Source organism: Lissotriton helveticus, chromosome 7 (assembly GCF_964261635.1).
Source record: "Lissotriton helveticus chromosome 7, aLisHel1.1, whole genome shotgun sequence".
Lineage (NCBI taxonomy): Eukaryota > Metazoa > Chordata > Amphibia > Caudata > Salamandridae > Lissotriton > Lissotriton helveticus.
Genome location: NC_136068.1, coordinates 1,444,959,403 through 1,444,973,439, shown reverse-complemented (window position 1 = coordinate 1,444,973,439; position 14,037 = coordinate 1,444,959,403). Strand labels below are relative to the sequence as shown.

The 14,037-nt window shown below is 49.6% G+C and overlaps 1 protein-coding gene across 1 annotated transcript in view; it reads left to right on the top strand.

The window, feature by feature from the left end:
- Positions 1-14,037, top strand: part of LOC144770346 (E3 ubiquitin-protein ligase TRIM39-like) — a 186,976-nt gene that overhangs the window by 58,665 nt on the left and 114,274 nt on the right. The window contains exon 2 of the mRNA XM_078654805.1: positions 6,346-6,441. Coding sequence (XP_078510931.1) covers positions 6,346-6,441 — 96 coding nt within the window. The remainder of the gene's footprint in view (positions 1-6,345; positions 6,442-14,037) is intronic.

Sequence of the window (14,037 nt, the reverse complement as noted above, 5' to 3'; positions counted from 1 at the left end):
ACTAATCTAACCGTGCATCTTTGACTCTGGGTTGATTGGGTGGTCATCATGGGTGAATCGAAATTTGCCTAGCTAATGTGACGGTAAGTTTCAATTCTATTAAGGACACGGAGGCGAGGATTATGCTTTTCTTTCTCCGCCATTTATTAAATACACAACACACAGCAGCCCAAGAAAAGCTCTTATTGGAACCAAACATCGCATTACATCAAGAAACTTGAGAAAAACCCACAAGGTATGAAATAGAGCAAAATGTCTAAGACTGTAAACCACAAGTCCCAGCACTCCAACTTGTAAACCAACGAAGATAGTCCTTCCACAGTGTCCATTATCCACAGATAGGAAGTCCCCTCTCTGAGTCCTTCCTCTTTCTTCGCGAATTACGCTTCATCCTCACTGGTCCTGCTTGACGCCATCATTCCCTAGTGAGAAAACATATCCGCGTCAGCGTTGTACAACCAGATGCATGTCAGCAAATATAAGCAGAAACAACATCAGGCAAGAACTCAACAGTACTAAAACTGGAAAACCTACGTACTTACTGAAATACGGGTGGGACGTCACTCGTGGACGATCTGGGTGGGATAATCCTCGCCTCCGTGTCCTTAATAGAATTGAAACTTACCGTCACATTAGCTAGGCAAATTTCGATTCTATGGCAGGACCGGAGGCTCGGATTATGCTAGTTTAAAGCTTACTCACCACCAAATGGGCAATACCCACCACCGGCTTGAAGTAAAACTTCTTAAAGGTGGACTCTGAAGACCAATCCGCTGCCCGCATCAAGTCTTCCAATCGTGCACCTACCGCAAAAGCCTTAGAGGCCATGGCCCCTCTGGCAGAGTGAGCACCGAAGCGTTTCGTATCAATGCCTGCTTCCTGCATGACCCAGCGCACCCACCTGGCAATGGTGGGGGAAGAGACTGCATGGTGTGGTTTTCGCAAGGCAATCAACAACTGGCGTTCGCCCGGAGGGCGGAGATCACAAGTGATGTCCTCATACGCTTTCAAACAATTCACAACACACAATTTTGGGACATCCACAAAAGCAGGGTACGAAATCGTCCTGGAGCCAGATTTAGTACGGCGGCCAACCGTAAAGGTGACGGCCCCAGGCGAAAACACTCGCGCGGACACATCCAGTGCCCGAACATCAGACACTCTGCGACATGATACCAAGCATAACAGCATGGCCAACTTGGCTGAAAGCTCCTTTAAAGACAAATAGCCATTAGATTGCCAGGATAGAAACAAGTTCAACACTACGTTCACGTCCCAGAGGACGGAGTAACGAGGTTCCGGCGGTAAGGACAACCGGATTCCTCGCAAGAGCCTGCACACAAAAGGATGCTCACCCACGGGAGAGCCATCCACCGGCAAATGTGCCGCAGAAATCGCGGAACGCATGGCATTAATCGTGCGATATGCCAAACCCGCCGTAGCCAATTCAGCTAGAAAGTTCAGGATGGGAACCACTCCGGCGACCAAGGGATCCAGACCCCGTCGAAGACACCAACGCACCCACTTAGTCCAAGCGGACTTGTAGCGCTTCGACGTACTGGGAGCCCAGGCTTTGGGCAAAAGCCCCTCAGCCGGTCGCGAAAGCCCTGGGAGCGACCAGCGACCCCTGAAAGCCTCCATACCATGAGGTGGAGAGACCCCTGCGCGAGGAGGTGATGGGGTTCCTGATCTGGACTGAGAAGCAGGTGAGGAAACTGGGGGAGTAGGATTGGAGAATCCCAAGAAAGTTCCAGTAGAACCGGAAACCACACTTGAGACCTCCAGAATGGAGTCACTAAGACCAGCTCCCCCTTCTGCCGGCGTAGCTGCGCCGCCGTTCTCGTTATCATGGAGAAGGGAGGAAATGCATAAGGAGACTCCCGGCTCCAGTCCTGAAGAAACGCGTCCGTGGCTTCCGCCGCCGGATCCGGCCTCCAACTGAAGAACCTTGGGAGTTGATGATCCAGCCGAGAGGCAAAGAGATCGATCGAAAAAGGACCCCAAAGGCCGTTCAACCATTGAAAAACCGGAACATCCAACTTCCATTGACTGAAATCTCGCAGATATCTGGAGTGCCAGTCCGCCACCTGATTGGACTGGCCCGGTAAGTATTCTGCCTGTACTGACACATGATTGTCCAGGCAATAAGTCCAAAACTCCTTCGCCAGATTCGCCAGCGCACGGGACCGAGAACCCCCCAAATGGTTCACGTACCGCACGGCTGAGACGTTGTCCATCTTCAGCAGGACGCACGACCGCACCAAATCCTTGGTCCAGCAACGGACGGCAAAAGACCCCGCCAAGAGTTCCAGACAGTTGATGTGCAACTTCTGCTCTTCTGGCGACCAGGCCCCGCCCGTGGAAAACTCTCCGCAACGTGCGCCCCAACCGGCTCTGCTGGCATCGGATTCGATAACCAAATCCGGGACCGATCCAAAAATCGCCCGACCATTCCAGGCCTCCATGTGTGAAAGCCACCACAACATCTCCTCCTTCACCTCTTCCGAGAGAGGAACCATTTGATCGTAAGACAAACCTCTGCGCAAGTGAAACGCTTTGAGGCGTTGGAGGGCCCTGTAATGAAGTGGCCCTGGGAAAATCGCCTGAATGGACGACGACAAAAGGCCCACTACTCTGGCGACCTGCCTCAACGACGTGTGGGACTTCCCCAACGTCTGCCGCAATACATGTCGGATCTTGGACAATTTGCGGGCAGGAAGACTGAGGTTGGATTCGACAGAGTCTATAATGAAACCCAGGAACTCTATCCGTTGAGAAGGAACAAGGACCGACTTGGTCTCGTTGATCACGAACCCCAGCTTCTGCAAAAGTGACACCGTCAGCTGCAACTGTAGGCGCAGCCTCCGAGGGCATTGGTCTAAAAGCAACATGTCGTCCAAATAGACGATGAGTCGAATGCCTTGACCGCGCAACGACTCTATCACCGGGTGCAACACTTTCGTGAAGCACCACGGCGCGGAAGACAGACCGAAAGGAAGGGCCACGAACTCGAACACCTGGCCCTTCCAAAGAAACTGCAGGAAACGACGGTGCGGGGGATGAATGGGAACCACCAGATAGGCGTCCTTTAAATCCAACCGTACCATCCAATCCTGTGAGAGAAGAATGTCGCGCAAAAGATGGATCCCCTCCATCTTGAAGTGGCGATACACCAGCCACCCGTTGAACTCTCTGAGATTGATAACCGGACGACGGCCACCGCCAGGCTTGTCCACAAGAAAAAGGTTGCTGATGAACCCCGAGGGATGACGTGTTGACTGACGAACGGCTCCTTTGCGAAGCAAGTCCGCGACCTCCTCGTCTATCAACAACGCATCGGCCTCCGAGAACACCATCGGAGGAGGGGCACTTACCTGAAACGGCTGATCGTAAAATTCTATATGGAAACCGCGGACGGTTTGGAGTACCCACGCGTCCGCAGTAAGCTGTGCCCACTCCCCCCAGAAGGCCGCTAAACGGCCGCCAACGCGGACCTGATCCGCCGGAATTACACTCACCGGTAGCGGAGTTGTTTCCGGCACCTTTCTTGAAGCCGCGACTTCCAAAGCGCTGTCCTCTGGTGGGATAGAAGTTCGTATAGTTGGCAGATGTATTATACTGCCCACGTCCGGAGCCTTGCCCTCTGTTGCTGGCATTCTGGCCACCACGGCCGGTCGCACGGCCCCTGTTGCGACCAGCCCCGGAGGAAAAACGCTGATGGAACACGCGTTTAATGCTGGATTGAGCTTTGTCCAGCGAGGTAAAGGTGGAGACGAATTTGCCTAACTCTTTAATGAAGGGCTCGCCAAAGAGACCACCTTGGGCCACTGCCCCCGCCTCTGAGGAGGCTAGATCCCCTAGCTTCGGGTCCAGCTTAATTAAAAAGGACCGTCTGCGTTCTGTGGATAGGGCGCAGTTGGCGTTACCCAAGAAAATAATCACCCTCTGAGCCCAATTTGACAGCACCTCAGGGGAAATGATCGCACCCGTGACCTTAGCTTCCTCCGCCATATCGAGAATTTTAGTAATCGGACCCACCGCGTCCAATAACTTATCTTGGCAGGACCGCCAAGAACGGTCTATGCCCTTGCGCGGATCCTTCATGAACTTTGCTAAAAAAGTCGCCATCTTGGCATCAAGATCCGGAGTCATGGCCACTTTCCCTTCTAAGGATGGTCTAGGACATTCCCCCCGTAAACAACCTCTGGCCTCCTTCTCTAGAGGTTTGCGAAGCCTGCTCGCGACGAACTTGGCTACCTTGTCACCCGGGGCCCACGCGGCCGACCGCGGATGAATAATTTCATCCGGATCCAGCATGCCCGAGCTATCCCGAGGCAACTCCGCAACCGAGCCCGAAGGACGCCAGGAACGCTCCGACACCTCATCGTCATCTGAATCCGGGGAATCTCTGTCAGGGGACGAAGGCGCAACCTCCGAAGGCGTCGCCGGGACAGGGGCAGCGGGCTGATCTGCGGGAGGTGCGGTCGCCTTTGCCAAGAACGCGTCCCTAAGCCGCTCAAAGGCACCCTTGTCCACCCCTTGAGCACCCTCCGACGGCCCCTCCCTGCAAGGTTTCTTCGGGGCTGGGGGACCCTCCCCTGAAGGGCCTGGAAGGTCAGCGCGCGCCAACTTGGCGCACTCTTCCACAATGCGCGCCGAAAGGCGGTCCTCCATAGGGCCAACCACCTCAGCCACACACCTGTAAATAGAGCTATCCACTGCCTGATAGAATTCATCATCATTCAAATAAGAATGGGAGTCGTCATAGTACTCATCCTCCATGACTAAAGGCACTCTGAGAGGCACCTAGGAACACCTAAAGAGTTTCCAACACTGCCCCAACACCGTGGGGGTCGATAAGAATTCAAGCAGACCAAAGGACTGCACAGCGTGTGGGCGACAGGGACTGACGCAATCAAGGCGCACTCCGACCTCACAAAGCGCGCTGACCCACCACAAGGGACCAGGTCTGCCCCCCCCACAGCGCGCTACCACACCAGGTTAGCAGAAGAGTGCTGAAACCGGTACCACCGGCAGAAACGCGGCAAAACCGCAATACAGACCCTCAACAGGGCGTAGGAGTGAAACAATCACTGGTATCAGGGCTACAGACCCAGGCAGAGCCGGGCGTAATGAGGGGGCACGAGGGCAAGGCTCCGCGTTCGTTGGTCTCCTCAGCGCGGCTCCTCTGAGGAGAAATCCGCGCTGAAGACCAACGAGACGCCGCAGTGCCCTCTAGCGGCCGATACACGCCGCGCACACCAAACTGGGATAAAGGTCGCGAAAGGAGCGGACAAAACGCTCCCGCGACCCTCTCGGGGCTCTGAAAGAGAAAGCGTACACAGCGCTAATACAGACCCCGAAATAAGTACAAAAAAACCCCCAAATGCGAGGCAAAATAGACAAAACCCCAAGAGCAAGTAGAAAACACTTAACTGGCTGCGTGAGCAGCGAAGAAAGAGGGAGGACTCAGAGAGGGGACTTCCTATCTGTGGATAATGGACACTGTGGAAGGACTATCTTCGTTGGTTTACAAGTTGGAGTGCTGGGACTTGTGGTTTACAGTCTTAGACATTTTGCTCTATTTCATACCTTGTGGGTTTTTCTCAAGTTTCTTGATGTAATGCGATGTTTGGTTCCAATAAGAGCTTTTCTTGGGCTGCTGTGTGTTGTGTATTTAATAAATGGCGGAGAAAGAAAAGCATAATCCGAGCCTCCGGTCCTGCCATAGAATCCCACAGCAATGATGTGAGTTCGTTAGAACTCCTGAAAAAAATATGGCAGTCACTGCTATAATTTTTTATCAATATCCTTAACATTGTATATACAATTGCTATAGCACACATTGAAATAGTTTTTACTGGTATTGACACGGTTAAGTTTACTTAGGTCATAACGTACATTGGCATTGTTGTTACTGGTAACATTATCGTCATTTGAGCGCACATTGACATCGTCATTGCTGGTGTTAGCGAGTATAGGTTATGACATACATTGACCTTGTTTTGACGGGTACTGGCTTGTTTGTGTGCGAACAGGCTATGACGTATTACTGTTGCCGGGCCCTGCACAAATCACAGTCATCGTATTCACCATTCCAACAGCCTCAACAACACATTTTCTTCATTTATTTTTAGAGGCTGTCCGTTTAAAATCTTTCTTGTGTTCATGTTTTCCTTTCTGGTCCGTTACCTGTTCTGTTTTTGCATTTTGAATTCCAGAGAGAAGTGCAGACCTGAATTCTTCCAAAAATTCTTCCAAATATATTTGTCTGAAAAGTGTCATAAATATTTTCAATTGTACTGTAATGCATGTAGTAAAATGCGTACACATCTTTCTCTGCAGATAAAGTGCAAGACCTGGTTAGAACCACTGAAAAAGGAGATGAATGAATTGCTGGAACAACAATCAAAGGAAAAGATAACCTTTAAAGCATTAAAGGTAAGTGAATACAGAGAAGGCAATAAATAGTGCATCCTGGAGAAGAGAAATTTAGAGCTGTGGTTAGTAGAAGAGCTACTATGGCATTTATATAATGTATGTATTGGATGGACCCAATCTTATTTGATGGAAAATAACTGATCTGGATGTGCAATTAGTCCTCCTTTTTGCACTGTATAGAGACGTGTGTAATGTAAAAAAAAGCGTCGAGTGCCTCTATGTCCAGTGACAAGTTTGCAAAGTTTTGTAATTTGGACCACCCGAATTAAAATTTGGAAATTGATGACGTTTTTCTGTCGCTCACAGGTCATTCTAATCAAAAATGGACTTTGTGCATCTCAAAATAATTGTATGACTTTTTTGGTGCCTCCGAATCATGCAGACTTTCTTCTCACACTAGTGTTGATTTTTCTTGCCTTTGTTTTGCAAGTTACACTAGTGATCCGATTTGCTCCAAGGACACCGTGCCCCCACTTTGAATTCTAGTTTAACTTGTGGAGCTCCAGCTGAGACCAGTTGCGGTATACGAATTTTCGAATTTTGATTTACACATACCTATCTGCTCTTTAGACTACTTGATAGTGAAAAAGCCCCAATACCATAAAAAAAAGTCAAGAACAGGCCCTAGGTCACAGCCATATACAGAAGTCGACTTACTGGAAACAATGTATTTCCTGTAGTTGTAGAATGTTCCCGATTGACATCAGATTACGTTTTGTAGTATTTTTGTGGTAGTCTGTCATGAGTAAACTAAAGCATGTATTTAGGACACAAACATTGGTTTGACAATCGAACTAATAAGAGTTAGTTTGGGATTTACGAAGTCTGAATCTTTAACCCTTCACTACCTCCCTTGGGCTGCACCCCTTGCTACCCTGAGATTCCAGTGCTAAAGGGGTATGTTTGGGTGCTTTATCTTTGGATCGCATAATAGGTCTCTCCCAGGACATCAGAGATAAATCTGCATATCCTGTAGCTCTGGAGCCTGTTCCAACAATGATATTTTTCTGTTTTTCATAAACAAACCCCTGTCTGAAGACGTTTGTTTCTGAAAAACAAAAATAATGACATAAACACAAGGCTGGCATTCATTTGTGTCTAAGATGCATTGTCCTCAATGGTGGATGAACTGGCAAACATATCGATTGGGGCTCCATTTTCCTTGTTTTCTACTAACTGTTCACTACCCTAATAGTGAATAATGTTATATTAGTGTAAAAAAGGTGTACAAGTTGCTGTAAAGGGACCTCTCCTGGAAGCTATACTAAGTAAAAAAACATTTTTTAAATGTATGTTGTGCACATGCTTGCAGGTGAGAGGTTGTTTATGTGAGAGTATGTGTAAGTGGGTGTATTTGTACAAGCATGTGCATGTGAGAGGAAATTAGTGACAGATAGTGAGTGCTAATGTGTGAGATTGAGCTTCATTAAGTGAGCATAAGTGAGTGAGACTGAGTGAGAGTAAAAAGTGACTGCAAGTGAGTGAGAATGAACAAGCGTAAGGCATTGTTGGAGAGTCTGAGAATCACTGTGTGAGAATGTGTTAGCGAGAGCATGAGGAACAAAGTATGATTGAGTGAGAGCAAAAGTGAATTTGAGTGCCTAATGGGTGACCGTGAGTAAGAATTATGGAGTTAGAGTGAGAGTGATTGCAAGCAGGTGATGACAATGATTAAGTGAGAATAAGTTAGTGAAAATGAATGTGTGAGTGAATGAATGTCAGCTTGAGTGAGAATGTAGGTTATATCTGTGAGTCTGCCACTTGCCCTGGCATAGTGTACGTCATTCTTGTCTTTTAGAGGCAGCCATTGCAAAATACTGCCACTAGCAATCCTTACTCTAACAGTCACCTGTGAATAATTACTGCAGGTTGGTGGTAATTCTTGGTATATAGAGCACCAGTACAAAAGTGCTAGAGCTGGCATACTTGAGGAAATACTTAGCATAGTGTCAACTGCAGCACAATGTTGGCACTAGCATATTGCCGGAAATTATTGTCATGAGGAGGTCTACTATGACATATGGGGGGAGGGTAACCATGACAAAAATGCTGGCCCTGAAACACAGAGGTAATTTGTAACATTAGAGTCACCCGTGGTATATGAATGCTTTAATTTAAAAATTCCAGCTGTAATGTATTGTATGTAATTTTTGGCTTAAGAGGATCTACTCCTGGGGGCTGTTACATTTCTTTGGCCTGGCTGAGTATTTCACAAGTGTCATTTCAGAGCATGTGGCCTTTTAACAAATTCATGTGGAAGTTGTGCCTTAAAATGCACAATTCGGCCCCATTTTTGAGTTAAAACGATTCTGGAGCAGGACTCCCCTTAGCCCTTTTAAGCTCAATTGCTTTAATCACGTGCTACAATTCAAGGCTAGTATTACACCCCAGAACTGTCAAAGATAATGTCAGCACCATAATATAGGTGGTATTCAAAGTAGATATGTGTCCATAATGTGTTGTTAATATGAATCATGCATGTGTTATGGAACTTCAGTTCATATCATCATCACTTCATATTGTGGTGTCATCTGGGTTAAGGTCATGTGACATGACCTCCTGGGATAATTCAGGGTCAAAGATCATATGATGTCACTACCAGTGATGTCATTGAGGTCAAAGGGTGTGTGATGACCACTACCACTGACATTTTGCTGAATGGACATCAATTGAATATTAGTAAGAAAAATGAACAGGAACAAAAACTTCAAATAGAGTAATTATTATAATTAGCTTATCAACTAGTTAACAACCTGCAGCAGAAAATGTAGCTACATTTAATCTTCTTGAATCCAAAGTACTAGAAAATTTGACACAAAAGAAATATTAAATAAACAAATTACCAGAGAACATTTAAAGAGGATAATAAAAATCAGTAAGCTGCTTGTCTGGAAAATAAAAGCTAGATGGGTGATCTTGTTGCTCTGGTAAAAAATCAAGAAACTAATATTTTAAAAACAAAATTACCCATGTATGTTTGTCTTATTAAGAGGAGTTATATCAGGAGGTATTAAAATCATGACATTCAAACACTATTAAAGGAGGCAGGCTTAGATCTATTGGAAACCTTGTGACAAGAGATGCTATTTACCTTTTTTTTTTTACTATTGAGGAAGTACTTTTAGCCATAAGATTACTCCATGTGGAAGATGGATTTGTGAACAAACTTGATAAGGTTTTTGGAAAATATTTACCAACAGGTATAACAACTTTATTTAATGATATGACTAGTTAATATGGATTTCCCACATCTTTAGAAAAAAATGGAAAATTATGTTCCCAAACCCAGAAACAATCCCAATAATCATATTGTCCTATACATTATCAAATACTGACTGTAAACTATATGTGAAATTATTAGCATCTCAAATGTAAAGGATGATGAACCACATGGTTCAATCAATCAATCATAACACTTGTATAGCGCGCTACTCACCCGGAAGGGTCTCAAGGCGCTTGGGGGAAGGGGGCCGCTACTGCTCGAACAGCCAAGTCTTGAGTTGTCTCCTGAAGGTGCGGTGGTCCTGGGTCAGTCGAAGGTGGATGGGGAGGGAGTTCCATGTCTTGGCCGCCAGGTAGGAGAAGGATCTGCCTCCGGCGGTGGCTCTTTGGATGCGTGGTACGGCAGCGAGGGCGAGGCTAGCGAACTGTAGCTGGCGGGTGGGCGTGTGGAAGGTCAGGCGGTCATTGAGGTACTTGGGGCCCAGGTTGTGGAGAGACTTGTGTGCGTGGGTGAGGAGCCTGAACGTGATCCTCTTGTTGACGGGGAGCCAGTGCAGGTTCTTCAGGTGGCCGGAGATGTGGCTGCGTCGAGGGATGTCCAGGATGAGTCGGGCGGAGGCGTTCTGGATGCGTTGTAGTCTTTTCTGTAGCTTGGCTGTGGTTCCCGGCATAGAGGGTGTTTCCGCAGTCCAGCGGCTGGTGACGAGGGCCTGGGTGACTGTCTTCCTGGTTTCGATTGGGATCCATCGGAAGATCTTGCGGAGCATGCAGAGGGTGTGAAAGCATGAAGAGGAGACGGCGTTGACTTGTCTGGTCATCGAGAGGGAGGAGTCCAGGATGAAGCCCAGGTTGCGTGCGTGGTCTGTCGGCTTGGGGGCGGTGCCCAGGGCTGGGGGCTACCAGGAGTCGTCCCAGGCGGAGGGTGATGGTCCAAGGATGAGGACTTCCGTCTTGTCTGAGTTCAGTTTCAAGCGGCTGTTCTTCATCCACTCGGCGACGTCTTTCATCCCTTCGTGGAGGCTGATTCTGGCGGTGTCGGGGTCTCTGGTGAGGGAGAGGATCAGCTGGGTGTCGGCATAGGAGATGATGTTGAGGTTGTGTTGGCATGCGATGGCTGCGAGAGTTCTCATGTAGACGTTGAAGAGGGTGGGGCTGAGTGATGATCCTTGCGGGACGCCGCAGATGACTTCGGTGGCCTCGGAACGAAACGGGGTGAGGCGGACTCTCTGTGTTCTTCCAGCGAGGAACGAGCTGATCCACTTCAATGCCTTCTCTTGGATGCCGGTGTTGCTGAGGCGTTGGACTAGGGTGCGGTGGCAGACAGTGTCAAACGCGGCGAAGAGGTCCAGGAGGATGAGTGCCGCTGTTTCCCCGTTGTCGAGAAGGGCTCGGATGTCGTCGGTGGCTGCGATGAGGGCGGTCTCGGTGCTGTGGTTGGCTCTGAAGCCGGACTGCGAGGGGTCGAGGGATCTATTAGTCTCGAGGAAGGCGGCAAGCTGTCTGTTGGCGATCTTCTCGATGACTTTGGCAGGAAAAGGGAGGAGCGAGATGGGGTGGAAGTTTTTGAGGTTGGTGGGGTCCGCTGTTGGTTTCTTCAGTAGTGCGCTGAGCTCGGCATGCTTCCAGCTCTCCGGGAAGGTGGCGGTGTCGAAGGAGGTGTTGATGACGTCTCGGAGTTGGGGTGCGATGGTGGAGTTGCCCTTGTTGAAGACGTGGTGGGGGCAGGGGTCAGTCGGAGATCCGGAGTGGATGGTGTTCATCGTGCGGGCTGTGTCTTCGGTAGTCACTGCGGTCCAGGTGCGGTGGGTGGCGGTGGGGTGCGTTGGTTCGACGGTTGGGTGCGAGGATGGTGCGCCAAAGCTGTTGTGGATGTCGGCAATCTTGCGGTGGAAGAATGAGGCGAGGGAGTCGCAGAGATCTTGTGAAGGGGTGATGTCGTTGTTGCCGGTGCTGGGGTTGGAGAACTCCTTGACGATGCTGAAGAGTTCCTTGCTGTCGTGGGCGTTGTTGTCCAGTCGATCCTTCAGTGATTTCTTCTTGGTGGTGCGGATGAGCTGGTGGTGCTTGCGGGTGGCGTGTTTGTGGGCGGTCATGTTGTCAGTGGTCCGGTCGAGGAGCCAGGCTTTCTCGAGGGTGCGGCAGGTTTTCTTGGAGTCCTTGAGTTCGTCGGTGAACCAGGGGGCCTTCTTGCTTCTGGGTCTGCTGGGAGGGTTCTTCAGTGGTGCGAGGTCGTCGGCGCAGGCAGTCAGCCACTGCGTGAAGTTGCGGACTGCTTCGTTGGGGTCCGGTGTGCTGGCAGGTGGGTTCTGGCTGAGGGAGGTGGTGACCTGGTCGGCGGTGATCTTGCTCCAGCTTCTGTGAGGAACCTGTTGCGGGTGGTGGTGGGTAGTGGTTTTTCTGAAGCTGAAGTGGACGCAGCTGTGGTCGGTCCAGTGAAGTCTGGTGGAGTGGCTGAAGGTGATGTGCTTGCTGGATGAGAAGACGGGGTCAAGTGTGTGGCCGGCGTAGTGGGTGAGGGTGTTGACCAGTTGCTTGAGTCCGAGATTGGCGAGGTTGTCCAGCAGGGCGACGGTGTTGCGGTCCTTGTTGTTCTCCAGGTGGAAGTTGAGGTCCCCTAGGAGGATGTAGTCGGCGGAGGGGAGGGCGTGTGGGCTGATGAAGTCCGTGATGTCTTCGCTGAATTGTGTGCGTGGTCCCGGGGGTCTGTAGATGAGGGTGCCTCTGAGGGTCGTCTTAGGGTCGGTGTGAATCTGGAAGTGGAGGTGTTCGGCGGCGGTGAAGGTGTCGTCGGCGTTGGTCGTGATGCGGATGGTGTTCTTGTGGACGATGGCGATTCCTCCTCCGGTCTGGTTGACGCGGTCCCTCCTGATGATCTTGTATCCATCCGGGATGGCTATGGCGATGTCGGGGGCTGAGGAGGCGTTTATCCAGGTTTCAGTGAGGAATGCGACGTCTGGTGTTGTTGTGTCGAGCAGGTTCCAGAGTTCGACGGCGTGTCTGTGGACGGAGCGGGTGTTGAGCAGGATGCACTTGAGGTCGCTGCTGGAGTTTGGTTTGGCGGGCGCGGTGCATGTTCGGAGGCAGGTAAACTTGCATGTTGTGCAGGTGAAGGGTCCGTGGAAGCGTTTTGGGGTGGCCCGGAAGCAGGCGGGGTTCCGGACGGAATTGAGTGCATTGAGGTCGGCGGCGTCGTAGGTCTGTCGGGTCGTCTTGCGTCGGTGAGGGCCAGGGGTCCTGGCGCTGGGCGCGGTCCAGGCGCGGACGGGCGCAGACGGGCTTGCCTTTGGCGTGCCTCCCGGCGCACAATCGACGCCCCCGCTGCGCGCCCACTGCGCGTGACCGCTGCGCGTCTGCGCGGTCGCCATTTATGGCGAAGTGGGAGGGAGGGAGGAGCAGCTAGGAGGCGGGAGCGGGGAGGGCACAGAAGGAAAAGGGGGCGTGGCCGCTAGCACGACGGCGGGAAGCGGGGAGCGGGGCGGGCAGGCACAGGAGACAGGACAACAGCACGGGCAATAACACAAAATCAAAACAGCAAATGGGAGACAATAATGATATTAACAGAATGCAGGGAGACAAAAAGGAAACAAAATAAGAGCTACAGTACACACAAATACGGCGGGGCCCGGGGTCGGCAAGGCAGGCTCAGCGAGGCTGCGGGCAGCAGCGGAGTGAGAAGCGCACACAACAGCTGGTGGCCGTGCGGCGCGGGGGTGTCCTGAGAACAGGTCACCCTGTCATGGTTGAGTCTAACTAAACAGAGTTTGTCCCTGGTCGATTGCATGCCACCAATGTGGATTATATGTGGGAAGCAATTGACTGTGCTGAAAGAAAACCCTCTTACTATTCTTTTGTTAGATGCTGAAAAGGCATCTAACAAAAGTAGTTAATTGCTAAAATAATTGGCTAATTAGTTAGCTAATTAGTGATTTAGTTCATTAGACAGTTTTATCAGTATTGGATACGATGGGCTTTCCTGATTATTTTGTGAAAACATTAAAGTCATTATCTCTAGATGCCTCAGCTGAATTAATCATAGAAGGAGAATGTGTGGGTATGTTCCCAATTGAATGTAGAACTATTAGGGTTGCCCTCTATCAACCCTGCTGTTTGAATTGAACAATTATCCAGATGTGAATATGAATTAGAAGATTGAAGTAAGCCCTGAAGTTAATTAACCCGTAAAGATAATATTATGCGCAGAGGATATTACTGCCTATATAAATCCAGAAATATTGAGTATTTTGAATACATTTCAAGTAATAGAAAGATTATTGAAATTATTAGTAAATAAGTTAAAAAGGGGAAACAACTGAAGGCATATTATTAAACTTAAAGTGAAAACTAGTGGAGGAATTTTAATACATTATGACCATT